This window comes from Rhinopithecus bieti, unplaced genomic scaffold, assembly GCF_001698545.2.
Source record: "Rhinopithecus bieti isolate Rb0 unplaced genomic scaffold, ASM169854v2 scaffold_2339, whole genome shotgun sequence".
Lineage (NCBI taxonomy): Eukaryota > Metazoa > Chordata > Mammalia > Primates > Cercopithecidae > Rhinopithecus > Rhinopithecus bieti.
In genome coordinates, this window is record NW_016803819.1 from 462,076 (window position 1) to 486,597 (window position 24,522).

The 24,522-nt window shown below is 41.0% G+C and overlaps 1 protein-coding gene across 1 annotated transcript in view; it reads left to right on the forward strand.

Moving 5' to 3' along the window:
- N4BP2 (NEDD4 binding protein 2) overlaps positions 1–24,522 on the forward strand; it is a 99,146-nt gene that overhangs the window by 20,709 nt on the left and 53,915 nt on the right. The window contains 4 exon segments of the mRNA XM_017854330.1: positions 16,465–16,544; positions 18,157–18,498; positions 23,050–23,217; positions 23,220–24,192. Coding sequence (XP_017709819.1) covers positions 18,270–18,498; positions 23,050–23,217; positions 23,220–24,192 — 1,370 coding nt within the window. The 5' untranslated portion in view covers positions 16,465–16,544; positions 18,157–18,269.

The following is a 24,522-nucleotide window of genomic DNA, read 5'->3' on the forward strand; positions in this document are numbered from 1 at the left end:
TCGGCCTCCCAAAGTGCTGGGATTACAGGCTTGAGCCACCGCACCCAGCCTCTCTGCTTCTTAAAGGCCAATCTTGGCTGGATACGGTGCCTCATGCCTGTAATCCCAGCACTTTGGGAGGATGAGGCAGGCAGATCACTTGAGGCCAGGAGTTCAAGACCAGCCTGGCCAACATGGCAAAACTCTGTCTCTACTAAAAATATAAAAATTAACAGGACATGGTGGCATGCACCTGTAGTCCCAGCTACTTTAGAGGCTGAGACACACGGATTGCTTGAGCCTGGGAGGCAGAGGCTACAGTGAGCCGAGCTCTTGCCACTGCACTCCAGCCTGGGTGACAGAGTGAGACCCTGTCAAAAAAAAAAAAAAAAAGCTAATCTTGCTTCTTCATATTTTACATATTGTTAGCTATCCATAAATATTTGTGTACCTATTTTATGTGTGTTACTATGCATAGTACCATTTTGGAGTATATATCATGATCCATGTTCTCAAGAAACATTGTTAGTGGTAGATATAAACACATATAGATGGAAATATAATAAGTCAGTAACACTGACTGACTCTAAATTAAGAAAGACTAGTACTGCAATAAGTAGTTAAGGATTATAGAAAGTGCTGATGTATTATACAGAAATACACTTGGAATTAAAGATACATATTTTTCAGCAACTGGCTTTAACATTTAACAACATGTCCCAGAGGTCTGTCTAGTTTTTGCACAGCTTTTCTTTTATTTATTTATGTTTTTGAGGTGGAGTCTTGCTCTGTTGCCTAGGCTGGAGTGCAGTGGTGCGATCTCGACTCACTGCAACCTCTGCCTCCTGGTTAAAGCGATTCTTCTGCCTTAGCCTCCCGAGTACCTGGGACTACAGGTGCACGCCACCATGCCTGGCTAATTTTTGTATTTTTAGTAGAGACGAGGTTTCACCATATTGGCCAGGCTGGTCTAGAACTCCTGACCTCATGATTTGCCTGCCTTGGCCTCCCAAAGTGCTGGGGTTATTACAGGCATGAGTCACCGCACCAGGCCTGCACATCTTGTTTCTATATTCCACCTAATTTTTTTTTTATTACTGCATAGTATTCCAAAGGATGATTTCTGCCATAGTTCATACTGTTTTCCTAAGTGTTTAGGATGTTATAACAGATAGATAAATATTTCTCTTTTTGTTTGTTTGTTTGAGACAGGGTTTTGCTTTGTTGCCCAGGCTGGAATGCAGTGCTTTGATTACTGCCTGCTGCAGCCTTGGCCTCTCAGGCCCAAACAATCCTACCTCAGCCTCCTGAGCAGCTGGGACGACAGGCATGTGCCACCAGACCCAGCTAATTTTAAATTTTTCGTAGAGGTATTTTCCCTATGTTGCCCGGGCTCATCTTGAACTCCTGGGCTTAAGCAATCCTCTTCCTTTGGCTTCCCAAAGTGTTGGAATTAGAGGTGTGAGCCATCATGCCTGCCCCTGATAGATATTTTTAAAGATTGTTGGTTACTTAATTTGGTTACATTTTCTATAAAAAGTATTTTTTGGCCAGGTACAGTGGCTCCTGCCTGTAATCCCAGTACTTAGGGACACTAAGGCAGGAGGATCACTTGAGGTCAAGAGTTTGAGGCCAGCCTGGCCATCATGGTGAAACCCTGTCTCTACTAAAAGTACAAAAATTAGCCAGGTGTGGTGGCCCTCACCTGTGGTCCCATCTACTCGGGAGGCTGAGGCAGGAAAATCACTTGAACCTGGAAGGCGGAGGTTGCATTGAGCTCAGATGGTGTCACTGCACTCCAGCTTAGGTGACAGAGGGAGACTTTGTGTCAAAAAAAACCCAAAAATATCTTTTTTTTTGAGATGGAGTCTCGCTCTGTGGCCCAGACTGGAGTGCAGTGGCGTGATCTCGGCTCACTGCAAGCTCCGTCTCCTGAGTTCACGCTATTCTCCTGCCTCAGGACTACAGGCGCATGCCGCCACACCTGGCTAATTTTTTGTACTCTTAGTAGAGATGGGGTTTCACCATGTTAGCCAGGATGGTCTCAATCTCCTGACCTCGTGATCCACCCGCCTCGGCCTCCCAAAGTGCTGGGATTACAGGCGTGAGCCACCGCGCCCGGCCCAAAAATGTCTTTTTTAGTGACATACTTTTGGTATCTCATGAGATTTTACCATCTCCCTTTTTCTTATCATAGTAGTATTTTGAAATCGTCTTGTAGGTAACTTAATCCATGGGAAAGACATTGATGATACTGGTTTTTGGTAGCTTCTCTTTCTGAGGAAGTTGTTTGCTGATCGTGTTTGGGAGCATGCTGTGTTTGGGTCCTGTAACTTCCCTATATATTACATACAGATATATTTTTTTGTTTGTTTCTTTTTTGATAGTCTTAAGGAGCTAAATATTTGATTCTTAGTATCAGTTTTCTTAGGCCTATTATTCCTAGTTGGTCGATATTGAATATTATGTAGAATATACATATGTGGGTCTGTGTGTGTGTGTGTGTGTGTGTGTGTGTGTGTGTGTATATTTTTTTTTTTGAGAGACTTGCTCTGTTGCCCAGGCTGGAGTGCAGTGGTGTAATCTCAGCTCACTGCAACCTCTGCCTCCTGGGTTCAAGCAATTCTCCTGCCTCATTCTCCTGAGTAGTTGGGACTACAGGTGTGTACCACCATGCCTGGGTAATTTTTGTATTTTTAGTGGAGACAGGGTTTTACCATGTTGCCCAGGCTGGTCTTGAACTCCCAACAAGTGATCTGCCCACCTCAGCCTCCCAGAGTGCTGGGATTACAGACGTGAGCCACTGTGCCTGGCCAGAATATCTTTTTTGTTTGTTTGTTTGAGACAGAATCTCGCTCTGTCGCCTAGTCTGGAGTGCAGTGGTGCGATCTCGGCTTACCGCAACCTCTGCCTCCTGGATTCAAGTGATTCTCCTGCCTCAGTCATCTGAATAGCTGGAATTACAGGCACCGGCCACCACACCCTTCTAATTTTTGTATTTTTAGTAGAGATGGGGTTTCACTATGTTGACCAGGCTAGTCTCAAACTTCTGTCCTCAAGTGATCCACCCACCTCAGTCTCCCAAAGTGCTAGGATTACAGGTGTGAGCCACCGCACTCGGCCACAATATCTTTTTTGATTGTTACAGAGATCTGTTATTTTCTGTATATTATTCCACCGAGGTAAGTTATTCAAACTTACTTGTCCTTGTCATGTACTACATATAACAGATTTATTTATAAAATGATATGGAGTATAGCACATTTCCTAAAATTGGAATGTTACAGAGAAGATGAGCATGGCCTCTGTGCAAGGATATGACACGCAGATTCGTGAAGTGTTCCATAGTTTTAGCTTCAGTATTAAAACTGTATAAATATTTGTATAGCTGATAAGGTTCTTTTTAGAGAAAATACTTAAAAAAATGCAGGTTGTACCTTTTTGAATTAGATTTAAAGCTTCTGATGTTGAGTATTTCTAAATGTGTGTGTGTGTGTGTGTGTGTGTGTGTGTGTGTATATATATATATATATTTTTTTTTGAGACAGTCTTGTTGCCCAGGCTGGAATACAGTGGCAGAATTTCAGCCTTCTGGATTTAAGAGGTTCTCATGCTTCAGTGTCCCGAGTAGCTGGGACTACAGTCATGTACCACTATGACCGGCTACTTCTTGTATCTTTTTTTTTTTTTTTTTTTTGAGACGGAGTCTCGCTCTGTCGCCCAAGCTGGAGTGCAGTGGCCGGATCTCAGCTCACTGCAAGCTCCGCCTCCCAGGTTCACGCCATTCTCCTGCCTCAGCCTCCCGAGTAGCTGGGACTACAGGCGCCCGCCACCTCGCCCGGCTAGTTTTTTGTATTTTTTTTAGTAGAGACAGGGTTTCACCATGTTAGCCAGGATGGTCTCGATCTCCTGACCTCGTGATCCACCCGTCTCGGCCTCCGAAAGTGCTGGGATTACAGGCTTGAGCCACCGCGCCCGGCCTACTTCTTGTATCTTTAGTAGAGACAGAGTTTCACCATGTTGGCCAGGCAGGTCTTGAACTCCTGGCCTAGGTGATGCACCTGCCTCGGCCACCCAAAGTGCTGAGATTACAGGCGTGAGCCACCGTGTCCAGCCCAATATTCCTAAATATTTAATGGTTTTTTAAGTTTCTTGACTTGTGTATGGTAGCATAGCAAGCTTGGAATTAATATCTTTTTTTTTTAACTTTTTCTGGCTGGGCGTGGTGGCTCAAGCCTGTAATCCCAGCACTTTTGGGAGGCCGAGACGGGCGGATCACGAGGTCAGGAGATCGAGACCATCCTGGCTAACACGGTGAAACCCCGTCTCTACTAAAATACAAAAAAAAACTAGCTGGGCGAGGTGGCGGGCGCCTGTAGTCCCAGCTACTCGGGAGGCTGAGGCAGGAGAATGGCGTAAACCCGGGAGGCGGAGCTTGCAGTGAGCTGAGATCCGGCCACTGCACTCCAGCCTGGGCGACAGAGCGAGACTCCGCCTCAAAACAAATAAACTTTTTCTTTGAGTCAGGGTCTCGCTGTGTCACCCAGGCTGGAGTACAGTGACATGCTCATGTCTCAGTGCAGCCTTGACTTTGTTGACTCAACTGATCCTCTCACCTTAGCTTCCCAAGTAGCAGGGACTACAGGTGTGCACCATTACGCCCAGCTAATTGTTTTGTATTTTTTTGTAGAGACGGGTTTTATAATGTTTCCCTGGCTGGTCTTGGACTCCTGGGGTCAGGCAGTTCGCCCACCTTGGCCTCCCAAAGTGCTAGGATTACAGGGATAAGCCACCTGTGCTTGGCCTCAGAATTAGTATCAATAGTAAAGTTTGTGATTTTTAGGATACTACATTTTGTTTTTTTAAGAAAATCTGTAATAAAATTGTGTATCTTGAATAATGATATGGTGCTTTTCAATTTTTATTTTCTCATTTTTTTAATTGTTTAGAGAGGAGTCTCACTCTGTTGCCCAGGCTTGAGTGCAGTGGCACAATCTCAAGCGATTCTCCAACTTCAGCCTCCTGAGTAGTTGGGATTACAAGTGTGCACCACCACACTCGGCTAATTTTTGTATTTTTGGTAGAGACGGGGTTTTATCATGTTGGCCAGGCTGGTCTTGAACTCCTGACCTCAAGTGATCCTTCTGCCTCGGCCTCCCAAAGTTCTGGGATTATAGGCATAAGCCACTGTGCCTGGCTTGATATAGTGCTTTTTTTTTTTTTTAGTATTGATGATGTGGTTTTCAGTGGGAAGGTTTTGTATTTTTTGTTTATTTATTTATTTAGAGATAGGCTCTTGCTGTGTTGCCCAGGATGGTCTTGAATTCCTGAGCTCAAATGATCCTCCTACCTTGACCTTCCAAAATGCTGACATGTGCCCATAGACCTCGCTGCTTGGGAGGTTGAGGCAGGAGGATCGCTTAAGCATGGGCAGTTGAGGCTGCAGTAAGCTGAGATCATGCCACTGCAGTTCAGCCTGGGTGACAGAGGGAGATTGTCTCAAAACAAAACAAAATATAGAGTTGGTAAGACCTCTGCTTACCATGTTGGAATATTATGATGATAATCAGTGAGCAAGTATTTATTGATTAGATTTTACATCGGGTTAAAATTATATAATAGAGGCAGAATAATTTGAAAAATGCATATATTCGTGGTATTGTTAATAATTATTTGTTTTGAGGACGGGAGGGGGGAGTATATTTGTTTTTACATTGTTCATTTGAGCCAGTCCATTCACATTTCTCCATAATATATCAAATCTTACTTATGCATTCTTATTTTCTATATCCTTTTCAAATACACTCTGTTTAGGTCAGGTATATATATGAAGAAGCTATACAAGGTTGTTTAAACTAATGTATTAATGATGAGGCTTTCATTATGAAAAAGGAAAGATATGTAATATTAGATGATAAAATAGTTAAAGCCAGTGGAATAGTTAAATACAGTGGAATATGTGGGATTGAGATAAACTGGATTTATAAGTAGAACAGGTGATTGGAAGATAGTGTCAGCTATATATATATATTTACATTTATATATTTATATTTATATATATTTATATACTTTTTTTTTTTGAGTCGGAGTCTTGCTCTGTTGCCAGGCTGGAGTGCAGTGGCACGATCTCGGCTGGCTGCAACCTCTGCCTCCTAGGTTCAAGCAATTCCTCTGCCTTGTCTCCCGAGTAGCTGGGACTACAGGCGTGCGCCACCACGCCCAGCTAATTTTTTGTATTTTAGTAGAGACAGGGTTTCACCATGTTGGCCAGGCTGGTCTCGATCTCCTGACCTAGTGACCCGCCCACTTCAGCCTCCCAAAGTGCTGGGATTACCGGCGTGAGTCACCGTGCCTGGCCTGCGTGCCTGGCCTGTATATGTTTTTATATATCATAATTTTCTTTTTTTGTTTTTTTGAGACGGAGTCTTGCCAGGCTGGAGTGGAGTGGTGCGGTCTTGGCTCANGCGTGCCTGGCCTGTATATGTTTTTATATATCATAATTTTCTTTTTTTGTTTTTTTGAGACGGAGTCTTGCCAGGCTGGAGTGGAGTGGTGCGGTCTTGGCTCACTGCAAGCTCCACCTCACGGGTTCATGCCATTCTCCTGCTTCGGCCTCCTGAGTAGCTGGGACTACAGGTGTCCACCACCACTCCCGGGCTAATTTTTGTGTTGTGTGTTATTAATAGAGATGGGGTTTCACTGGTTTAGCCAGGATGGTCTCGATCTCCTGATCTCGTGATCCGCCCACCTCGGCCTCCCAAAGTGCTGGGATTACAGGCATGAGCCACCGCGCCCGGCCAGAATTTTCTTTAATATACTAAACATTATTTGGACCCTAAAACTGCCTATATGTTTAGATCTTTTTACATACAAATAGACAAAGTGAAAAAAAGGGAATGGAAGGGATATATAGCTTGCAAACTGGAGGAAGTATAGCGGGAAGTCCATGATTCACCTTTAATTTATAATAATGATTTTTTCCTGATTATGAAAAAAATGCATTTATTATGGTTTATGTGGAAAATGCAAAAGTAGCATATAAAAAAGTATATAAAAAAACAAAATCACCTATGATTCTAGTATCCAGAGATTTCTTTTCTGGTCTAATCTAATTCAGTCCCTTTTGTGTGTCTGGGTGGATTACATTTAGTTGAGTGTCTTGCTTTCATTTCTAACATTCTCTTTAAAAAAACTACAGTGAAGGCCAGGTGAGGTGGCTCACGCCTGTAATCCCAGCACTTTGGGAGGCTGAGGTGGGCGGATTACCTAAGGTCAGGAGTTCAAGACCAACCTGACCAACATGGTGAAATCCTGTCTCTACTAAATATACAAAAATTAGCAGGGCGTGGTGCTGCATGCCTGTAATTCCTGCTACTAGGGAGGCTGAGGCAGGAGGATTGCTTGAACGCGGGAGCTGGAGGTTGCAGTGTGCCGAGATTGTGCCATTGTACTCCAGCCCAGGTGACAGTGTGAGACTCCGTCTCAAAAAGAAAAAACAAAACCAAAAAACTACGGTTAAATATTATCCAAAACAGGCTGGGCACAGTGGCTCATGCCTTTAAGCCCAGCATTTTGGGAGGCTGAGACAGTTGGATTACCTGAGGTCAGGAGTTCAAGACCAGCCTGGCCAATGTGGCGAAACCCCATCGCTCCTAAAAAATACAAAAATAAGGCTGGGTGCAGTGGCTCACTCCTGTAATCCCATCACTTTGGGAGGCCGAGGTGGGTGGATCACCTGAGGTTGGGAGTTTGAGACCAGCCTGACCAACATTGCTGGTGGAAGCTGAAATTGGTGCAGCTGCTTTGGAAACCATCTGGCAGTTCCTCAAAAGGTTAAAGATGGAGTTACCATATGAACTAGCAATTCCACTCTTAGATATATACTTAAGAGATATGAAAACGTGTCCACACAAAACTCTTATACACATGTTCATAGCAACATTATTCACTATAGCCAAAAAGTAGAAACAACCCAAATGTCCCTCACTTGATGCATGTATACATAAAATGTGTTATATCTGTACCATGCAATATTTCCTAGCAATATCAGTGAAGTACCAATACAGGCTACAACATGGATGAACCTGGAAAACATGCCAAGCGAAAGGAGCCAGTCACAAAAGGCCATGTTTTATATTATAAAATTTTGTTCATATAAATGCCTAGAATAGGTAAACCTGTAGAGACAAAAGTAGATTCGTGGTTGCCAGGGGATAGGAGAGGGAGGAATGGGAATGGTTGCTAATGGGTTGCGGGGTTTCTTCTTGAGATAATAGAAATGTTCTGGAATTCGTGGTGATGGTTGTACAACTCAATGTACTGAAAATCACTGAATTGTACACTTCGAAATGGTGAATTTTATGGTTTGCATATTATATTTTAATAAAGCTGGTATAAATAGAAATTTGGGAGCTCCCACACTTAAAACCAATCCATGACATTACCTTTGATATGGATGGTAGTGGTGAAGGTGATGATTTTAAATGTATTTTGAATTTATTATTCATTCATTCATTTAGACAGAGTCTCATTCTATCATCCAGACTGGAGTGCAGTGGCATGATCTCAGCTCACTGCAACCTCCCCCTCCTGGGTTCTCCTGCCTCAGCCTCCTGAGTAGATGGGATTACAGGCATGTGCCACCACTCCCAACTGATTTTTGTACTTTTAGTAGAGACGGGGTTTCGCCATGTTGCCCAGACTGGTCTCGAACCCCTGACCTCAGGTAATCCATCCGCCTTGGCCTCCCAAAGTGCTGGGATTACAGGCGTGAGCCACCATGTCTGGCTTATTTTGAATTTACAACTGGCAGGAATTGCTGAGTGATTAGGTGTGAGGGAAAGAATAGGCAGAAATGACTATTAGTTTTTGGCTTCAACAAGTAGAAATTGCCATTAGCTGAGATTGCAATTACTGTAGATAGGGCAGGGTGGCAGTGGAGAATCAGGTCACTTTTAGACATGGCTGGTTTGAGATTTTTTATTTTTTTTCCTCTGAGGTGGAGTCTTGGTCTTTTGTCCAGACTGGAGTGCAGTGGCGCAATCTCAGCTTACTGCAACCTCCGTCTCCCGGGGTCAAGTGATTCTCTTGGCTCAGCCTCACAAGTAGCTGGGATTACAGGCATGCGCCTCCATGCCCAGCTAATTTTTTTTTTTTTTTTTGAGACGGAGTTTTGCTCTTGTTGCCTAGGCTGGAGTGCAGTGGCGCAATCTCGGCTCACTGCAACCTCTGCCTCCTGGGTTCAAGCAATTCTCCTGCCTCAGCCTCCCGAGTACCTGAGATTACAGGCGTGTGTCACCACGCCTGGCTAATTTTGTATTTTTAGGAGAGATGGGGTTTCTCCATGTTGGTCAGGCTGGTCTCGAACTCCCATCCTCAGGTGATCCACCCGCCTCGGCCTCCCAAAGTGCTGGGATTACAGGCGTGAGCCACCGCGCCCAGCCTTTATTTATTTATTTATTTATTTTTGAGACAAAGTCTCTCTCTGTTGCCAGGCTGGAGTGCAGTGGCATGATTTCAGCTCATTGCAACCTCCGCCTCCCAGGTTCAAGTGATTCTCCTGCCTCAGCCATGCAGGTAGCTGGGATTACAGACATGTGCCTCCACGCCCAGCTAATTTTTGTATTTATTTTTATTTATTTATTTTTATTTTTTTGAGACAGAGTCTCTCTCTGTCACCAGGCTGGAGTGCAGTGGCATGATCTTGGCTTACTGCAACCTCCGCCTCCCGGGTTCAAGCGATTCTCCTGCCTCAGCCTCCTGAGTAGCTGGGCCACCATGCGCGGCTAATTTTGTATTTTTTGTAGAGATGGGGTTTCTTCATGTTGGTGAGGCTGATCTCGAACTCCCAACCTCAGGTGATCTGCCTGCCTTGGCCTCGTAAAGTGTCAGGATTACAGGCGTGAGCCACCGCGCCTGGCCTTTTTTATTTTTATTTTTATGTTTTTTTATTTTTTATTTTTTATTTTTTTGAGACAGAGTCTTGCTCTGTCGCCCAGGCTGGAATGCAGTGGTGTAATTTCAACTCACTGCCACCTCTGCCTCTCAGGTTCAAGCGATTCTCCTGCCTCAGCCTCCCGAGTAGCTGGGATTATAGGCACCCACCACCACGCCCAGCTAATTTTTATGTTTTTAGTAGAGACGGGGTTTCACTGTGTTGGCCAGGCTGGTCTCGAACTTCTGACCTCATGATCCACCTGCCTCAGCCTCCCAAAGTGCTAGGATTATAAGCATGAGCCACCGCACCCAGCTAATTTATATTTTTAATAGAGACGGGGTTTCGCCATGTTGACGAGGCTGGTCTTAACCTCAGGCAATCTGCCCGTCTCAGCCTCCCAAAGTGCTGGGATTACAGGCCTGAGTCACCTCGCCCAGCCTGAGATGTTTTTTAGATACACAACGTAGAGATGTTCAGTGAATAGTTTGATGTGGGTCTAGAGTCAGAGAAGAGTTGCCGGCTGAAGATGTAAATTTGTTAGCATGTTGATAGGATTTATTTTTTATTGTTTTTCTTAAGAGGTGGGGTCTCACTCTGTCACCAAGGCTGGAGTTCAGTGGCACAATCATAGCTCAGTGCAGCCTCCAACTTCTGGAGTCAAGTGATCCTCCTCCCTCAGCTTCCAGAGTCGCTGGAATTACAGGCATGCCACCATGCCTGGCTAATTTTTAAATTTTTTGTAGAGGGAAAAGAACAGGCCCTAGGACTGAGCTCTGGAACACTCCATTGTTTCCAAGTTGAGAGATGCGAAAATCTTGAGAGTGGCAATGTCCTCAGGAGAAGAAAGCCGATTCTTGGGGGAGAGATTCATCAGCTGTGTAGATGCTGCTGATAGGTCTAGCAAGACAAGAACTGAGAACTGATCATTTGATTTAATTTTATTCTCTAATTGTTGTTGGTATAAAGAAGTATAATCTAGCCAAGTATGCTGCTGACACCTGTAATCTCAGCACTTTGGGAGGCTGAGGCAGGAGGAATATTTTAGGCCAGGAGTTTTTTTATTTTTAGATGGAATTTTGCTCTTGTTACCCAGGCCTGGAGTGCGATGACTTGATCTCAGCTCACTGCAACCTCTGCCTGCTGGATTCAAGCAATCCTCCTGCCTCAGCTCCCGAGTAGCTGGAATTGCAGGCGCCTGCCAACATGCTGAGCTAATGTTTGTATTTTTAGTAGAGACAGGGTTTCACCATGTTAGCCAGGATGGTCTCCATCTCCTGACTTTGTGATCCACCCGCCTCGGCCTCCCAAAGTGCTGGGATTACAGGCGTGAGCCACTGAGCCCGGCCCTGGTAGGCGTTTTCTTAAACTTGTATATCAATTTGGGGAAGAATTGACATATTTACTGTGTTGTCTTCCCGTCTTTGAACATTTCTTTCATAGTTTTCAGCATATTAAGTTTTGTACTTGTTTTCTTAGATTTATACCTACATACTGAAATATAGGAGTCCTCACATAACATCATCAATAGGTTTTTGGAAACTGATTTTAAGTGAAACTACATATATCAGGTCCTTGAACAGTACTTTTGTTCAACGTCGTTCTGTTACGTTGATGAGGAAAAAAATTGGTTATGTATTATTTTGCTTAAAGTTGTAGTTTATAGCCAAGAGTGGTGACTCACACCTGTAATCTCAGCACTTCGAGAGGCTGAGGCAGGCTGATCACCTGAGGTTAGGAGTTCGAGACCAGCCTGGTCAACATGGTGAAACCCCATCTCTACTAAAAATACAAAAATTAGCTGGGTGTGGTGGCATGTGCCTGTAAACCCAGCTACTCAGGAGGCTGAGGCAGGAGAATCGCTTGAACCCAGGAGGTGGAGGTTGCAGTGAGCCAAGATCATGTCATTGCACTCCAGCCTGGGCAACAGAGTGAGACTCAGTCTCAAAAAAAAAAGTTGTAGTTTACAAGATCCTATTGATGACAATAAGCGAGGACTTAATGTATTTCTGTTTTTTTTTTTTTTTTTTTTTAAGCAATTGTGAAGGGTATTATTTCTTTAATTTCAGTGTCCATGTGTTTTTTGCTAGTATGTATTTTTTGCTAGTATATATAAATGCAGTTGCTTTTATATGTTTATCTTGTATCTTGCATCCTTGTTAAACTCACTTTCTTGTTGGAGATTTTGTAGATTACTTGGGATTTTCTATAATACACAGATAACCATGTTATCTGCAAATAGGGACACTTACTTCTTCTTCCCTAATCTGTGTATGTTTTCTTTTCTTTCTTTTTCTTATTTCATGGGCTATAACTTCAGCATTATTTTGAATAAAATTGGTGAGAACAGACATCTTGCCTTTTTCCTGATGCTAGGAGGAAAGCGTTTAGTATTTCATTACGAATACAATGTTAGCTGTAGGTTTTTGTAGGTGCTCTTATCAGGTTGAGAATATTTTGTTCCTATTTTCTGGTAGTTACCATGAATGGTATTGAATTTTGTCATTATTTTCTGCATTGATTAATATGATTCTTTCACCCATTAAGATGGTGGATTATACTGATTTTTGAATATGAAACTAGCCTTGCCTTCCTGTAATAAACCCCATTTCATTATAGTATACAATCCTTTTTATTTTTTCAAGACAGGGTGTTGCTGTTGCTCAGGCTGCAGTGTAGTGGTGTGATCATGGCTCACTGAAGCCTCAATCATCTGGGCCTAAGTGATCCTTTTACCTCACCCTGTCCCCCAGTACCTGGGACCCCAGGTACGTACCACTACGCTTGGCTAATTTGAAAATTTTTTGTAGAGTTGAGGTGTCACTCTGTTGCCCAGGCTGGTCCTGAACTGCTGGGCTCAAGCAATCCTCCCAACTCAGCCTCCTAAAGTTCTGGGATTGTAGGTGTGAACTACTATGCCCTGCCAAAATTCAGCAATATATAAAAACAATGATATCCACTGTACTGCAGCCTGGGTGATAGAGCAAGACCCTGTGTCAAAAATAAAAAAAAAACAAATGAAATATATATTGCTGAATTTTATTTGCTAGTATTTTCCTAAGGATTTTTGTGTCTGTAGTCATGAGGAGTATTGGTTTGTAGTTTTTTTGTACTGGCTTTGTCTCTTTTTGTTATCAGGCTAATATTACCATCATAAAATGGATTGGAAGTGTGTTTTTACTTTCTGGAAGAGATTATGTAGGATTAGTATTATTTTTTCCTAAAAATATTTGTCAGAATTTTCCATTGAAGCTATTTGGCCCTGGAAATTTTTTTTTTTAATTATGATTTAAATTCCTTTATAAATTATAGTGATTTTATCTATGTCTTATTGGATGAGTTGTGATACTTTGTGTTTTTTGAGACATTGGTCCATTTCATATAAATTGTCAAACTTTTGTGTGTTCATAGTTTACTTTATAAGCCTTTTGATATCTGCAAAGTCTATAGTAATATCCCTTTTTCATTCCTGATATTGATAATTTCTGTCTTCTTTTTTGTCAGTCTTGCTAGTCTTTCAGTTTTATTGATCATTTTGGTAAACCAACAATTTATTTCATTGAATTTTCTCATTGTTTTCTGTTTCTGATTTATTTGTTACCTGCTATTTATTATTATTATTATTATTTTTATTTATTTTTTTAAGACAGAGTCTTGCTCTGTTGCTCAGGCTGGAGTGCAGTGGCACAGTCTTGGCTCACTGCAACCTCCATCTCCTGGGTTCAAACGATTCTCTTGTCTCAGCCTCCCAAGTAGCTGGGACTACTGGTGTGCACCTCCACGCCCGGCTAATTTTTGTATTTTTAGTAGAGATGGGGTTTCACCATATTGGGCAGGCTGGTCTCGAACTCCTGACCTCAGGTGATACACCCACGTCGGCCTCTCAGAGTGCTGGGATTACAGGTGTGAGCCACTGTGCTTGGCCTGCTTTTTTTTTTTCAAGATGGAGTCTCACTTTTGTCACCTAGGCTGGAATGCAATGGTGCAATTTCAGTTCACTGCAACCTCTGCCTCCTGGGTTCAAGTGATTCTCCTGCCTCGGTCTCCCGAGTAGCTAGGATTACAGGTGCCTGCCACCATGCCCAGCTAATTTTTGTATTTTTAGTAGAGAAGGGGTTTTACCATGTTGGCTAGGCTGGTTTGAAACTCCTGACCTCAGGTGATCCACCCGCCTCAGCCTCCCAAAGTGCTGGGATTACAGGCATGAGCCACCATGCCTGGCCCCAGCCTACTCTTTATTATTTTCTTCTTTCTGATGGGTTTGAGTTTATTTTGCCCTTCATTTCCTAGGTTCTTATGGTGGGGGCTTAGATTATTCATTTAAGACTTCTTTTCTAATGTATGCATTTAGTGCTATAGATTTTCCTGTTATCACTGCTTTAGCCATGTTCTACAATTTTTTTTTTTTTTTTTTGAGACAGAGTCTCACCCTGTTGCCCAGGCTGGGGTGCAGTGGCTCGATCTTAGCTCACTGCAACCTTTGCTTCCCGGGTTGAAGCAATTCTCCTGCCTCAGCCTCCTGAGTAGCTGGGATTATAGTTGCGTGCCACCTTGCCCGGCTAATTTTTGTATTTTTATTTTTATTATTTATTTATTTACTTTTGGAGACAGAGTTTCTCTCTTATCGCCCAGGCTGGAGTGCAATGGCGCTATCTTGGCTCACTGTAACCTCTGCTTCCTGGGTTCAAACGATTCTCCTGTTTCTGTTTCTTTGGTGTGCTCACCAGCGCGCCTGGCTAACTTTTGTATTATTGGTAGAGACGGGATTTCATCATGTTGGCCAGGCTGATCTTGAACTGACCTCAGGTGATCCACCCACCTCGGCCTCCCAAAGTGCTGCAATTACAGGTGTGAGCCACTGCACCCAGCTAATTTTTGTACTTTTAGTAGAGACGGGGTTTCACCATATTGCCCTGGATGGTCTCGATCTCCTGAGCTCAGAGTGGTCTGCCCACCTCAGCTTCCCATGGTGCTGGGATTGTAGGCGTGAGCCACCATACCTGGCCTACAAATTTCAGTATGGTATATTTTCATTGGCATTCAATTTATTATATTTTTAAAATTTTCTTTGAGATGTCATCATTGACCCATGTATTATTTAGATGTATATTGCTTGGACATTTTTATGTTACTGATTTCTAGTTTGATTCCATTGTAGTTGGAAAACATACCTGTGTGATATCAATTCTTTTAAATTTGTTGTGGTTTGGTTTTAGCTTAGGATATGATCTATCTTGGTATGTGTTCTGTTAATACTTGAAAAGAGTGTATATTCTGCTGTAGTTGGGTGGAGTGCTCTGTAAGTATAGATTAGATTCTTAATTGTTGGTGTTGTTGAGTTCTATATCTTTGCTGATATACTGTCTACTGTTGATAGAGCGATGTTGAAGTCTCCAACTATAATTGTGAATTTGTCTATTTCTCTGTTCAGTTTTAGCTTTACTTATTTTGTAGCTCTGTTTAGTGCATATACATTTAGGGTTGCTATATCTTTTTTATTTGTATTTATTTATTTATTTATTTTTGACATGGAGTTTCACTCTTGTTGCCCAGGCTGGAGTGCAATGGTGTGATCTCAGCTCAATGCAACCTCCGCCTCCTGGGTTCAAGTGATTCTCCTGCCTCAGCCTCTCAAGTAGCTGGGATTACAGGCATGCGCCACCACGCCTGGCTAATTTTGTATTTTTAGTAGAGACGGGGTTTCTCCATGTTGGTCAGGCTGGTCTCAAACTCCCGACTTTAGGTGATCTGCCCGCCTCGACCTCCCAAAGTGCTGGGATTATAGGCATGAGCCACATGCCTGGCCTTTTTTTTTTTTTTTAAATTGAGACAGTTTCACTTTTTCTCCCAGGCTGGAGTGCAGTAGCATGATCTTGGCTCATTGCACCCTCTGTCTCCTGGGTTCGAGCGATTCTCCTGCCTTAGTCTCTCGAATAGCCAGGACTACAGGTTAGTTCTTTTTGTATTTTTAGTAGAGACAGAGTTTTGCCATTTTGGCCAGGTTGGTCTCAAATTCCTCATCTCAAGTGATCCTCCTGCCCATTGTCCACTGTGCTGGGATTATAGGCGCGATCCCCTGAGTCTGGCCAGGGTTACTGTATTTTTTTTTTTTTTTTTTTGAGATGGAGTTTTGCTCTTATTGCCCAGGCTGGAGTGTAATGGCACTATCTTGGCTCACTGCAACCTCTGCCTCCCAGGTTCAAGCAGTTCTACTATTTCAGCCTCCTGAGTAGCTGGGATTACAGGCACATGCCACCACGCCTGGCTAATGTTTGTATTTTAGTAGAGACAGGGTTTCACCATGTTGGCCAGGCCGGTCTCAAACTCCTGACCTCAGGTAATCCACCCACCCTGGCCTCCCAGAGTGCAGGGATCACAGTCGTGAGCCACTGCGCCCAGCCTGCTATATCTTTTTGATGACCTGATCCTTTATCATTACACAGTGCCCTTCTTTGTCTGTGATAATTTTCTTTGCTCTGAATTCTACTTATATCTGATATTAATATATAAGTGTACTTTTATTTAATTGTAATTAATTTAAATTTAAATAGGAACATGTGGCCGGTGGCTGCCATGTTGACAGTGCAGTTCCGGAAGGTGGAGAGAGCTATGATACAAATTTAATTAAAAGGTAAATTTTATAATGTAATAGAAGATGATAAGGGCAATGGATAGTTAGCGGGAAAGGAGAGATTAGGGCAGAGGGAACAGGGTATATGGTTTTCAGTTGGATAATCAAGAGAGAAATCATTGAATGTGACACTTGAGCAAAAATTTGCAGGAGTACAGGAGTTAGCTGTGCAGATATCTTGAGGAAGAGTATATCAAAGGCTAGCAGACAGATAGGCCATTGTAAGAACTTTAGCTTTTTCTCTGAGTGATGTGGAGAACATGTAGGGGTTTAGATCAGACCCTTTTTACATTGTATAAAGCTCAGTCTGGCTGGTATATTGAAAATAGACTATAGGGGGACAAGGTGCAAACAGGGAGAACAGGTAAGAGGTTGGAATATGGGTTAAAGATGACAGGTGTCAGACCCAATGATTAGAGCAGGTTTTGGGAAATATATTAGACATTTAGTTTTGGATATGCTAAGTTTGAAATGTTTATTAGATATATTCAATCAGAGAAAACAAGTAGACTGCCTGTAATTCTATTCCAGATATGAGTCCCTGCCCTTGTGGAGCTTACACTTTACTGGAATATGGGTGGTAAATATAATACATGTATAAAACATATGCTATGTAAGAAAACAATAAGTACTGTGGAGAAAATTCAAGTAGGAGAGTGGGATAAATAGTGTTGAGATACTGAGGTCTTGAGAAGGTAACATTTGAATAATGATAAGAAGGTGATAAGGAGATAGTTGGAGAAAAGTGGTTCAGTAGAGGGAACCAAGGTGTAAAGGTTCCCAAGGGAGAACATTGCTGGTGTGTTTGAAGAAGAGCGAGGAGACTTAAGTGTGGCTAAGGGAAAGGACAGTGCAGAGGTGACCAGTGTCCAGGTTATGGGCCATTTTAAGGGCTCTAGCTTTTATCTCGAGTTAGGGAGCTAGTGGATAGTTTAGTAGAAGAAAGGCATGGTCCAACCTATGGTTTAATTGAGTCACTCTGGCTTTGGTGCTAAATAGACTGAAGGGGCAAGGGTGGAAACCAAGAGACAGGAGACTTATAGGAATTTAGGCAAGAGGCTGTGGTAGCTAAGTCTAGAGTGGTGGCAGTGAGGAATTAGTATTCTGGATATGTTTTGGGAGTCACACTGACAAAATTGGCTTACCAGTTGCATGTGGGATGAGAGGAGTCAAGGATTATTCCAAGATTTTGGCCTGAGTCATTGGAAGGATACAGTTGCGCTGAGATGGGAAAGACTGGAAAGAGCAGTTTTGAAGGGGGTAATGAGGAGCTGTTTTGGACATGTTAAATGTACGGTGCCTATTGGACATCTGAGTATAGGTGTTCGGTATGCATTCTAATTATATTTATCAAGACTTTCATGTTTTTAAAAATGAAAAAATATATTGAAACAGTGTATTCATTGTTCTGAAATATATATTGTTAACATCTTAATTTTTAACATGTTCAATCCTGGCAAAACCTGAATATTTTGGAGAGAGAGAAATTGACTACTGTTTAGCTCTGTTGTTAGAGTTGGTGGTACTTTCTTAGAGCTAAATAAAGATGTCATTCCGATTTTAGAAATGGAAATATATATAGTCTGAGTGTTTTAATTGCTTTCTATTTTAGGTCTTTTACTGCTGGATTGTGCAAGATATTTAACCCTATTTTGTTTGAATTATGACTTAAATATCAAACATCTTAACTAAGAAAAGGGAAACATTTTAGTTTTGGAAGTCAGAATGCCAAGGAAAAGGAAAAATCTTGGGGGAAATCCTTTTCGGAAGACTGCAAACCCTAAGGAAGTTATCGTATCCAGTGTTGCTAGTCGTGAGGAGCCAACCACTACTCTTCCTTCCATGGGTGAGACAAAAGTTGATCAGGAAGAACTCTTCACCAGTATCTCAGAGATGTTTTCTGATCTGGATCCTGATGTAGTGTATTTGATGCTTTCTGAATGTGATTTCAAAGGTGAGAAAAAGTTTAGTTTGAACCCTGTCCATCTTATAAGAAGACTTTGTGTACTATGCCATGATTAATAGTAATATAGAAAAATGTCTTATTTCTATTTTATTCATCATTTATTAATCATCTGCTGTTGGCAAGTTACTAAGGTTGGTATTTGAGTTGGTATTTGGGATATGAAGAATAAAACATAGTTCTGCTCTTAAGAAATGTGCAGTTCTAAATGTAAGGTATTTGTATAGATATCATATTCTATCTCTTTCATCTTTACTCTAGAACAGACTGGCACTATTGACACTTTAGGCTACATAATCCTTTCTTTTGAGTGGCTCTTCTATGCATTATAGGTTTAGCAGCATCCCCGGTCTATACACACTAGTTGCCAGTAGCTCCTTACCACCCAGTTGTGACAATAAAAAATGTCTCCATGTCTTGTCATTTGTTCCCTGGGAGACAAAATTGTACCTGGTTGAGAACCACTCTCCTCGAATGTAAGCTCCATAAAGACAGAGGTTTTAAAAACTTTGTTTTACTCCTGTATCTTCAGCCCATAACATGGCAACTGACTCATAATAGGAACTGAGTAAATATCTATTAAGCAACTAGGTAAGTATAATTATGAAAATAAGAGCTGATTAAGAGTTGAGGCTAGCAGAGTAGTATAATTTCAAAACATTGACTTTGGAGTCAAGAAACCTGGGTTGGATTTCCAGCTCTGCCACTTAATCTCTCTGAGTCTCAGTTTTCTAATCTGTTAGGGAGAAAAATAACAGTATGCACCTCATAGGACCTTTTTTTGGTGACAATTGAGTTTTTTTTTTTTTTTTTTTTTGGGTAAAGTCTTCAGTATGGTAGGTTATTAATAACTTGTCATACCTTGTTTACAAGTATGTAGACAGAAGGGAGTTTATTTAAGTTGGCTAGATGAGTAATTAAATATTGATGCTTAGTATTGTTACTAGCCATGATTAGTATAAGATAAAATTATTCTGGATTTGGGAAGTTTTGGTAATGTGTTATAAACTTCCAGTTTCAGTCATTGTGTGGTCTGTGATGTTAGCATATCTTATCCAGTTATGTATGCGGAAAACCAGTTGTCAGCAGTGCATGATGCTCAGAAATGATAGTATATTGAATTTTGTAAGTTACTTCAACATTTTCCTTTGATGTGTTTCAAATTTAATTGTTGCACATAAAGTAATACAGCAATGAAGAATTACAAGAAATCCACATCCTATGGTATAGGAACCATAACAAAATAACTTATTTTTGTTTTCCAGAATCTTCTATAGACCTTGTTCATAAGCATTTGCGATTTGAGTGGTGGAATTTTGTATTATGTATTTTTAACTTAACATAAGCATTTTGTCTGTGTTGCTGTAATCTATATTTTTAATGGGTTTCTAATATTCTACTGAGCTGTGCTATAGTTTAATTATATCTCCATTTTTCACGAATAATTAATATTGCAGAGAACATCTTGGTAAAAAATATATTTTTCTTTCTTTTGGCTTTTTTTTCTTAGTTCCAAAATTTTATTTTCTTGCGTCACAGGGTAAGAACTGCTTTGGCTCTTGGAAGCATACTCCTAAATTGCCTACCAGTGAGGTGTTCTGATTTGTAATTCCACCAGCCTTGCATAAGTGTAGTGGTTTCACTTCAGCCTTTTCAACATTGTGTAGTAGTGTTTTAAGATTTTTTTTTTCTTTTTTGAGACGGAGTTTTGCTCTTGCTGCCCAGGCTGGAGTGCAGTGGTGCCATCTCAGCTCTCTGCAACCTCGGCCTCCCGGGTTCAGGTGATTCTCCTGCCTCAGGCTCTATAAGTAGCTGGGATTAACAGGCGTCTGCCACCATGCCCAGCTAATTTTCTTTTTTTGTATTTTTAGTAGAGATGGGGTTTCATCATGCTGGCCAACCTGGTCTTGAACTCCTGACCTCAGGTCATCCACCTGCCTCAGCCTCCCAAAGTGCTAGGATTACAGGCGTGAGCCACCACACCTGGCCTGTGTTTTAAGGTTTTAATAGGAATAAAATTGCATTTTTCTTAATTTATGTTTTTTTAATAAAGAGGAATGTTGAACATTTTTGTACATGGTTGTTTATTCTTGTAATCTTGTGTAAATTGTTCATTCATTGAAAAAAGTTTTTTTTATACCATAGTTATAATTTTCCCAACAATCTGTATAAGGACTTTTCTTTTATGTGATAAGTACCTATCCATCTTGGTCTTTAATTTACTTTTACTTAGTGTTAGTGTAATTTTTCATTGTATACACATTCAATTTTTAGTTGATCTTTTCTGGTTTTGCTGTCACTTTCTGTCATGTAGATTTTTTTCATAGAAATACTCCTTATGTTTGCTTTCTTTTTTTTTCCCCTCCCTGCCCCCCCCAACCTTTTTTTTTTTCCTTCCATTTTTAGGTTTTCTGTCCTTTGTAGTATTGCTATGATCTCCTAATTGGTCTCTGCCAGGCTTGCCCCCTCCAATCCCTCTTTGTTTTTCTTCTTAAGGGAACATTAATTGGGTGCTTACTAGGTGCCAGTTCTTGTGCACAGCACTTTTTCATGGATTATCTCATTTAATCCTCACAACAACCTATGAGGTAGGTGCTTTTATTATCCCCATATTACAAATGAGAAAATCGAGGTTTAGGGAAGTTAACTTGTTCAAAGTGTCATAGCCAGCAGTAGAGATTTAAATGTTGGTGTTCTGACTCCAGACCAGAGCTGTTACCTACTCTGCTGTGCTGTTTCCAGACTTACCTTTCTTAAAACAGCAAGACAAAACACAAAATAAACAACCCCTCGCTCCAAACTTCAAATGCTTAAAAATTCTAATTTTGTGGTTTTTTTTTTTTTTGGTTTCCTTTTTTTTTTTTTTGAGATAGGGCCTCACTCAGTCGCCCAGGCTGGAGTGCAGTAATTAATCACTTTCACTAGAGGCTAACTGTAGCCTTGACCTCCTGGGCTGAAGCGATTCTGCTACCTCAGCCACCCTACCACACTGGCTAATTTTTGTAGAGATAGGGTTTTTCCATGTTGCCCAGGCTGGTCTTGAACTCCTGATCTCAAGCGATCTACCTGCCTCAGCCTCCCAAAATGTTAGGATTATAGGCATGAGCCACCACACCCGGCCTTAAAATTTCTAATGGCTCCCTATTTGTGTTATAACAGAAAGAGCTCAGCATTGGAGTCAGATACACCAGTCCTGGCTCTGTCTGTCACTGACTATCTGTGTGACTTGGGCCAAGTTAACGTACTTTTTAACTTCATTTCTTCATCTATTTGCTAGGAATAATATACCTCATGGTAGTATTTGAGGATTCAGTGAGGTGATGTGTATAAAACTTCTCAAATGCTATGACTGGTAGTTTCCTTCAAGTTCCCTTCGAAAATAAAATTAATATTTCTTAACATGGCATACAGGACTCTTCCCAATTTTGCCCAATTAACCTCACTCTAGGGAGAGCCAAGCCTGGGTTTACATTTTTTTCTCTTGTGTCTGGCAAGTTACTTTTTAATCTTCAAGTCCCAGTTCACATATCACCTTATGTGAAATCTTTTCTTATTCTCCCTTGTGCTTCTATGGCATTTGTACATTATCAAAAGTGTGCATTATTTATTTATTTATTTTTGAGAGGGAGTCTTCCTCTGTCACCAAGGCTGGAGTGCAGTGGCTCGATCTCTGCTCACTACCACCTCTGCCTTGCCGGTTCAAGAAATTCTCCCACCTCGGGCTCCTGAGTAGCTGGGATTACAGGCGTGCGCTGCCACTACGCCCAGCTAATTTTTATATTTTTAGTAGAGACAGAGTTTCACCATGTTGACTAGGCTGGTCTCTAACTCCTGACCTCAGGTGATCCACCTGCCTTAGCCTCCCAAAATGCTGGGATTACAGGCATGAGCCACTGCGCCTGACCAAAAGTGTGCATTATTTAATCTGTATTATATTACAATGTAATTGTCTCTAATATAATTGTTTTTAATCTCTATTAGACTGCAAAGTTCTCTATTAGAGTGCAAAAAAAATCTATTAAATTTTTTTTTACAAAATATTTTTGATATGCAGTACATGCTCATAAATATCTTTGTATTAAGTGAAATTCATAGCATGGATCATGTAAATAAATTAGATTTACTAAGAGAATATATAAAATACTTAATATTTAAAAGTGTGCATTCAGTAGGTATTTGTTAAATTAATCAACAGGCTTTAGGACTTTTATAAATAAGCCTAATACATCCAATGATAGATATCTATACATTTACTCAATAAATTCAGCAAATAATATTTATTTAATTATAGTTTATTAGCTTGGTTTATTACTGTTTCCTGAAAGAATAGGATTGCATGTCTCCATCATTCAGACTTTTTGCTACTACAGACTTTGGTATGTTAGTAAAATATTAATTTTTTAAAAATAACATGAACATTGTACATTTATATTTTGTTCAATGCAAAATCCAATATAATTTTAGCTGGATTTTAATAAAATTATTAAATCTGTTTTCTCTGTCTATATTTTTGTTGTTGTTATTATTCTTATTGTTGTACAGTTGAAAATGCTATGGATTGTCTGTTAGAATTATCTGCCACTGATACCAAGATAGAAGAATCATCTTCACAAAGTTTTGTTGCTTCTGGGAACCAAGTAGGTGCAGCAGAAAGTGAAATAATGGAAAAATGTCCTGAAGAAGAGAGTGAAGATTCAAAAATAGATTCATTTTGGACATGCAGCTAACTGAAGACCTGGATTCCTTAATACAGAATGCTTTTGAGAAATTGAATTCTTCTCCTGATGACCAAGTATACTCATTTTTGCCTTCACAAGATGTTAATAGTTTTAATGACCTGAGTGAGTTTGTAAATCCTGATTCAAGTAATATGACTCCCATTTTTTCTACACAAAATATGAATTTGCACAGTGAAAATTTAGACAATTCTGGCTCTACGTTAAGTTTAAACCCATTACCTTCACATTCAGTTTTGAGCGAGTCCAAATGTTTTATAAAGGATAACACATTGGCCTTGGAAAGTAACTACCCAGAAGATTCTCTTCTCAGTAGTTCTTTAAATGTAGCAAGTGACTCCATCGTGGGCTGTAGCAGTCTCAATCAAAAACAGAAAGAACTTTTAGAATCTGAGTGTGTTGAGGCTCAATTCTCTGAAGCTCCTGTAGATTTGGATGCCAGCGAACCTCAGCCTTCTTTAAACCTTCCAGGGCTTGATTTACCAGGTACGGGTGGGGATCAGAAATCTACTCGGGTCTCTGATGTTTTTCTGCCTTCCGAAGGATTCAACTTCAAGCCACACAAACATCCTGAACTGCCAACTAAGGGGAAGGATGTGAGTTACTGCCCAGTACTTGCTCCACTCCCCTTACTATTGCCTCCTCCGCCACCTCCACCGATGTGGAATCCAATGATTCCTGCTTTTGACCTCTTCCAAGGAAACCATGGCTTTGTAGCTCCTGTTGTAACCACAGCTGCACACTGGAGATCTGTGAACTACACATTTCCACCCTCAGTTATTTCTCACACTTCCCCAACAAAAGTATGGAGAAATAAAGATGGAACAAGTGCTTATCAAGTACAAGAAACCCCAGTTTCTCAGGTTGTAAGAAAGAAGACATCTTATGTTGGACTAGTTCTTGTTCTTCTCAGAGGTCTTCCAGGATCTGGAAAATCTTTTTTGGCAAGGTATGAGGTTTAATTGGGTTTTAAAAAAATAGTATAATGTCTGAATTTGAACACAAGTGTGAATATATATGCAAAATGCTTTGCTTAGTAGAGATCTTTAGTAACCCCTAAAATGTTTTCTTTTTACTAAGTTTTCCTAACTTTGTGTAGCTAATAATAACACTGTTTTCTCTGGAAACCTTTTTTATGGAATCCCTTCATCTTTGACTATCTCTTTGAAAGACAGAAGAAAAAATTAAAGAGGATTCCAAAATTGTGAGCTATTGATGTAGTAGAGGAGAGCTCATTTGAGTGGGAGAAAGATGAGTTCAGCTTTGATCACAGAGTTAA